Below are 6,881 nucleotides of genomic sequence, written 5' to 3' on the forward strand. Positions count from 1 at the left end.
GCTGGCCAATTCACCTCTTACAACGCTAAGAAAACAGACGTCAAATGATGCTTTCCCTGGGCGTAACTGTATATCTGTCCCATCAAGCATATCAAATATTGTGTATGGGCCCTTTTGTCTATAGAATTTGCAGGGATGTTGTTTTTGAACAAACAGGCCACACTGCAGAACATCCACTATTTGTGCCAAGTCAGCTGCAGAGGCCTAAAAGCTTGCTTGGTTGGTTTTAATGGCAGTATGTTCAACCACACCAGATGAAGAAACTAACAGACGCCTGAAAGGAAACTCTTCACTTCTCCGACAGCAAAGGAAAACCAAAGTGGCGAAAGTTTGCTGCTTTTTTTTTATTATTCAAAAAGGAAGTAGCCAAAAAAAAAAAAAAAAACCAAGTGAGCTCTTCTCATGTAAAAAGGAAGAGAAAACCAGCAACCCTCCAGTTCTGTTCTAAACTCAATCTTTGGTGCCTGCCTCACTGCATGAAATAAACGTACCTTCTTTCTAGCATTTGAATTGTACCCGAAAGAAAAGGAACAGCTCCTTCAGGCTATCTGGGCCCAAAAAGGCCTAGAAGAAATCCAGCACTCGCACAAATAGAGGGGAATAGCTCTTCGGGCTGGTCTATGGATGAATACTTGACTGCACAGGGATAAACCCAGGCAGCAATAAATTCAGCTCACTCACAGTAGCCGGTGCAGGTGGAGAAACTTTCTGGAGGATAAGCTGACAGCATATCTGTAATGCCAAGGGAAAAACACTAGTGGGAGATGGTGCCTGGTTCTGACCCACTCCAAGAATCATCCACAGATGACCACCCTGCCTTGCTCAGAGGCAGAACTGGATAACAAAGCCTTACTTCAAGGAAGCAAGTTGGTACAGACAAGGATTGTTGGCTGGCTTCCAAAAATATTAATCTTGGAGCACAACCCTATGTATGTTTAGACAGAAAACAAATCCTACAATTTTTCAGCCAGCTGTCTAAATATGCATAAGATTGCACCTTTAAGGAAACAAGGCAATATGAACTCTGGTTGAAGTGAATCCAGTTAACCCAGACAGTTGACGTACTTTGGGACTACTGAAGAGCTCTATGTAACCCAGAAGTGTGCCAACGTTCCAAGTTACACAGAACTCTTCCGGACAAAACTGCATCGGCTCTGCATAACTATAAAGGCTTGTACACTTTCACATCAAATGATCATGCCAATAAGTGATTATTACCTTGCCTTCCCTTACTAGGTATTTTTGTTTTTTAACTCAAGGTAATTTGTTCACCAAATTCTCTTCCCTTCCCCTTTTTTTGTACATTAAAGAATGCATTTCTGCACAGCCTTTGCAGGCTCTGTTTGGATTCTCAACAGCATTGCTGTGATCCAGATTCTATCACAAGTCCAGAAACTGGCTGTGTCTGAGTTGGAGAAACGAACCAGCAGATTGTGGCCTAACTGAACTGGAAGAGAAAGTGGGGAAAGCCATCCATGCACCACACTACCCAGACGCAGCTACATCAGGTGACCTTGCTTCCCGCATCTCATGATGCACAGCACTGCAGAGGAGGCTTTATTTAGCAACTGTTAGGTCCGGCTTCAACAGAAGCGCTCAGCACTCTTTAATGTAAGCTCTTCCTGGCAGCTACCTCACTTGCAACAGGTTGAGTTTTTCTTTAAGAAACGAAAACGTATTTCTACCCATTGTTTCAACATTGGCTTCATAGAGCCTTTCGTAAACTAATCTGCAGGCACCAGCAAGGGTCATTTTTCAGCCAGGCTGAGGGTATACAAGGACAGGGAGAAGGACATCGGAACCATCTCCAACCTCCCTCCCCCATGACTCCTCCTCCTCCTCCTGCACCTCTGGACAGACTGTGCAACGGCTTTTCAGCCAATTACAGTCAGAATTAGAGTTTTTAAAAGGCAGGACATTCTGGCCCCAAATAGCATCATCACGGCAAGCCAAACCCCCCCCTCCCAAAGGGCCGATCGGTAAAGAAGCGGCTAGGTGTGGAACCGCCCAGAAAGCAGACCCAGCCGGTCAATGTTCTTATGCAGGACGCTGTGTAAAACGCAGAGGTATTTGCCGACGTCGGTGTCTCTGGAAAAGTCCCGGAAGAAGAGGCCCGTGCCAGCGTCGAAGGTGAACTTTTGGGGCAGCGGGCTGTTGTCACGCATGTAGTCCCAGACGCTGAGGAGCAGGAGGTGGACCTCAAAGGGGGCCAGCTGGTCAAAGATCTCGTGCATGTTGCTGAGCACGGGTGGGAGGAGGTGCCCTTCCCCCATGCAGGCCACCAGGGCGCAGGAGGCCTGCAAATGCCAGGGGGAGCTGGTGGTGTCGTTCTCCCGCGAGGCCTCCCAGTGGGCCATGAGGGTCGCCATGAGGCCCCGGAGCAGCACCGAGCAGTAGCACAGGGCCGGCCGCCCCGCCGCCACCAGGTTCAGCAGCTGGAAGAGCAGGGGGTTGTCCCGGAAGGCCCGCCCGACCTGGATGTCCCGTTCCACTGTATTGCGGGTGTGCTCCTCGGGAGGCCAGGCCAGCTCGCTGTTGGTGACGTCCGGGCAGACGGTCTCCACGAGGACCACGGCCACCGTCTTCGCCGCCTCGGGGCTGACAGCAACGCGCTGGGTGGCCTCTGGGCCGCCACGCCCTGCCCCACAGCACTGCAACAGCAAGCCCAGGAAGGTCTGGACGTTGTGGGAGATCTCCTCCAGCTCGCGCTGGTGCGGGGAGTGGGGCGGCTTCAAACCCCTGCCAATCACCCCGGCGTGGAACACCGACCACACGCTGCCGGAGAAGTTCACGGCGGCCATGAAGCGGCGGTTGGTGTCCAGCAGGGAGAGCTTGGCGCCTTCCAGGGCAGCCTCGTTCCCAGCCGCGGGTGGCCTCTGGGCCGCTCCGCCAAAGATCTCGCTGCTGCCCGGGTGCAGGGCTCCCTCCACCAGGCACTGAAGGGTGGCCTTGCCGGCCGTGGGCGAGGCCCCACTCAGGCGGCAGAGGAGGCGGCCCCCATAGCTGACGCCTGCGGGGCACTGACCACGCAGCACCGAGAAGAAGTGGTGCACGGCGGAACGGACGAGGGAGAGGAGTTGAGCCGGCTGGATGGCCCTGGGCGTGGGGCAGACGGAGAGGAGCAAGGAGGCCGCCTGCGCAACCTCGGGGTTGTGGTGCAGAAGGAGCTGGCCGAAGTCGCCGACGTGCCCTGAGACGGCCTGGCCCAGCTGGTGGCCCATGGAGGCGGGCCCCTCGCCCTCCCACTGCATGACCAAGGCCAGGTTTCGGAAGAGCTGGGCCGTGTGCTGCTCGGAGAGACCGCCGGCGTGGACCTGGCACACGCATTTCTTGACGGTGGAAGGCAGCAGGTCGCTCATGCAGGAGCTGAGCACGGCGTGGAGCTGGGTGGCCAAACTGAGCTCCTCCTGGCTCTTGGCCAGGGTCAGCAAGTGGAAGAGGGCCTCGCTAGCGCAGCTGGGGGCGCAGTAGATGGAGAGGAGGACGAGCAGCTGGTGCTGCCAGAGGAAGCGCTTCCTCTCCAACCGCAAGGCCTCCACGCACAGCTCCCGCACGTGGCCCTTCAGCTCGTCCAGGAAAGGCACTGCCCGGGGCGGGGCCTCCGCCAGGCCGGCCGAGCCCCGGTTGTACACCAGCTTCTGGAGGTTGAGCAGCAGGAGTTGGATGACGCGGTCGCACGCCTCCCGCACGCTGTCATGGACGGCAAGGCCCGGGGGAGTGATGACGGACGCCGGCATGGCCGTGCTGACGAGGAACTGCAGGGTGCGGTAAGCGCCGCCAGACGTCTGGCAGATGAGGTGCACCACGATGCTGACCATGTTCTCCAGGTCCTCCCGGGGCAGCGCGGCGAAGTGCCGGTGCAGCTGGTTGAGCACGGCCGGCTTGAGGGAGTCCACCAGCTCGGCCGAGATGGCGCCCAGCAGAGTGGGAGACATGACGGCCAGCTGCAGCAGGAAGGGCACGGTGGCTTTCTGCTGCTGGTCCCGGGCGGGGCCCAGGCTGCTGTGGAACATCCGCAGCAGCTCCTGCTTGATGCTGGCCGAGTGGCGGGAGGCCAAGTGGCCCAGGATGCCCACCACCGAGGCGATCTTGGGCACCCGCTTGTCGGCGGCCGTGGCGCTGGGGAAAAGGAGGAGGTCGGCCGAGGCCGTCCCGTGCATGCAGAAGTCCTTCAGCCCGCAGGAGAGCACCCGGTTGATGATGGTGTTGGGGAAGGACGAGCCGATGTGGGCCACCACCCAGTCGAAGTGAGGGGAGTGCTGGACGGAGGTGTCCAGCAGGGCGTCCACGCAGGCGTCCGGGCAGGTGCTAATCATCGAAGAGAGGCACTGGGTGTAGATCTCCATCAGCGTCCGCGTGGCCTTGCAGGACATCCACAGCTGCAGCAGCTCATTCAGGCTGCTGGCGTGGGGCACGCCATGCCGGCCGGCGTACTTGCTGCTCAGCTGCCCCATCAGATCGATCGACCAGGCCGAGACCAAACCCGCCCATGCCTTGGGGTTCATGCGGACGAACTCGGACAGCACGGCTTGGATCTCCTGCACCACGTCGTCCAGATTGGGCCCCTGGGAGCGGATGGACCCCATCCCGCCATCGCTGCTCTCCAACTCCAGCAAGTAGGTGCACACGTACTCGTCAAAGACGCCCCGGAGGTGGTCCAGGACGGCACTGCGGGCCGGGGGCAGGCTACGCAGCAACAAAATGGCACAGCGGGCATGTTCTTTGATGGTGAGCTTGTTGCCGTGCACAGGATCGACCCCGCTAAGGAAGGCCTTGATCTCCTGTGCCAGCTCTTGGGAACTGCAGAAGGGGGAAAAATAAACACGTGAGGCCTTGAGTCAATGGGAGCTTGACGGGGGAGGGAAAAGGTCACCGCACACTGAGTTTTCTGTTATTCTCCTGCAGTCAAGTTTCCTTGTTAAGGAGTTCCCTTGTGATCAGATTAAGGATATGTGTAGATTTGGGCTTAAATAAACAGTGCTAATATTTTCTTTGGTTCTGTTTTGTGCCCTATAAGGGACCTACTGGTTCCAATTACTACTGGATTAGATTCACCTAACTGGAGAGCCTCCAGTTGCTTCTCTACCTCAGTGTGCCAGAGATCCATTACACAAATTATTATAACCAGAGATCCATTAATGGATGGCTTCAGACTAGGGATGGGGACCCCTTCCTGTAGTGGGTCCTAGCCCTGCAACCTTACTTCCATCTTCTTCCCTTACCTCCACTGTCTCTCTTATTGTTGACATTTAGATTGTAAGCTCCGTGGGGCAGGGACCTACCTTCTTTTGTATCTATGTTATTCTCCCCACATCCCCAGTATACTAGAGCCATCTCCTGAGGCCCTCCATCCACTGTCCAATCTAACAGCAGTGGTAACTGGACCACTTACGTTACTCAGTATTTATTAATTACAATTTTATCCTCTCCCCACACCCCAGACCACTTGATCCTCACAACAATTCTATCAGCGAGGTTGGACTGAGAGAGACTTGAACCTGGGTTTCTCTCATTCCTAGTATGACACTCTAGTCGCTACACCAGATTGCCTCTCTTGATCCGGAGGAAGAGGCGAGTAGTAAATAAATATATTATTATTATACACTGATGATGATAACTAATAATAACTAGGCAAACTACAAGAGAAGACTGAGGGGAGACATGAGAGCACTCTTCAAATACTTGAAAGGTTGTCACATAGAGGAGGGCCAGGATCTCTTCTCGATCCTCCCAGAATGCAGGACACGGAATAAAGGGCTCAAGTTACAGGAAGCCATATTTTGGTTGGACAGCAGGAAAAACTTCCTGACTGTTAGAGCAGTATGACAATGGAACCAATGACCTAGGGATGTCGTGGGCTCTCCCACACTAGAGGCATTCCAGATGCAGCTGGACAGCCATCTGTCAGGGATGCTTTAAGGGGGATTCCTGCCTTGAGCAGGGGGTTGGACTTGATGGCCTTAGAGGCCCCTCTCAACGCTATCCATCCTCTCCCTCTGCCGAGTTTGTATTGTAAGCTATTCGGGGCAGCGACCTGGCCTCTTCAATATCTAAGATGCCATGAACACTAATGACACTATGATGACTGTGATGCAACCTTTTTAAAGCAACCTGAGGTAACGGCAATCAGCGCAACCCTCAACCTGCAAAGTCCCTCGAAATGCGGGGTTGGGGGAGGCTCCAGTCTAGGGGGAAATCCCTCCCACTCCCCAATAGGCAGGCGGGACATCCAGTACCTGAGCGATGGAGGGGCGACTGCCGGTTTGGGGCTGGGGGCGGACCCGGGAGGCCCCGCCACCCCCGGGGCATCACACAGCGCGGACATGCCGGCCGGGGGAGCAAAGTTAGGGAAGGACCAGTTTCTTTTCGCTTTTCTTTCCCTTGCCCCTCTGCCGCGCCTGCGCAGGGTGGAGTATGAGTGGGGGAAGCATAAAAACCGCGCACGTAGCGCGCCACCTTAAAAAAGGTCCGTGCCGCTTCCTAGACCCCACGTACTACTGTTCCGCTTTCCGTCCAAAGGACCTTGCCATGCAATCCTCTAGTGTCTACTCGGAAGAAAGGCCCATTGTATTCAGAGGGACCCAATGGAGGTTGGTGGCTCCGATTTCGGTGAGGCTGTGCACCACAGATCCCTGCCCCAAAGAATTTACAAGCTAAACCAGAGAGGAAGATTAAGGAGATAAGGATAAATCGGAGAGGAATATGTATTTAGTGCAGTCACATCAGCTGCTTATAAGACTAATTAATTCATTGTGCTAAAAGAGTTCATTAATAATTATTTATTATTAATCAATTAATTGGATGCACTGTTTTGTGTTAGTGATCACAAGTACAAAAACAGATGTTAGTTGGAACACGAGAGTGACAACGCCACATATATA

The 6,881-nt window shown here is 54.6% G+C and overlaps 1 protein-coding gene across 1 annotated transcript; it reads right to left on the minus strand.

Annotated features, from left to right (window-relative positions):
• Nucleotides 1-372: 372 nt before the first annotated feature.
• INTS5 (integrator complex subunit 5) lies at nt 373-6,344 on the minus strand. The gene is made up of 2 exons (XM_063145886.1): nt 6,237-6,344; nt 373-4,800 (listed from the first exon to the last, which is right to left on the minus strand). Exons 1-2 carry the CDS (start codon nt 6,323-6,325, stop codon nt 1,992-1,994), a joined length of 2,898 nt encoding a protein of 965 aa, XP_063001956.1. The 5' UTR covers nt 6,326-6,344; the 3' UTR covers nt 373-1,991.
• Nucleotides 6,345-6,881: the final 537 nt, after the last annotated feature.

Source organism: Elgaria multicarinata, chromosome 21 (assembly GCF_023053635.1).
Source record: "Elgaria multicarinata webbii isolate HBS135686 ecotype San Diego chromosome 21, rElgMul1.1.pri, whole genome shotgun sequence".
Classification (NCBI taxonomy): Eukaryota; Metazoa; Chordata; class Lepidosauria; order Squamata; family Anguidae; genus Elgaria; species Elgaria multicarinata.

Excerpts from the sequence above, each read along its gene's own strand:
- INTS5 (XM_063145886.1), bottom strand. The coding sequence starts at position 6,325 with ATGTCCGCGCTGTGTGATGCCCCGGGGGTGGCGGGGCCTCCCGGGTCC. Across the intron at positions 4,801-6,236 it reads GTCGCCCCTCCATCGCTCAG|TTCCCAAGAGCTGGCACAGG; the intron begins GTACTGGATGTC and ends CCCCTTCTGCAG.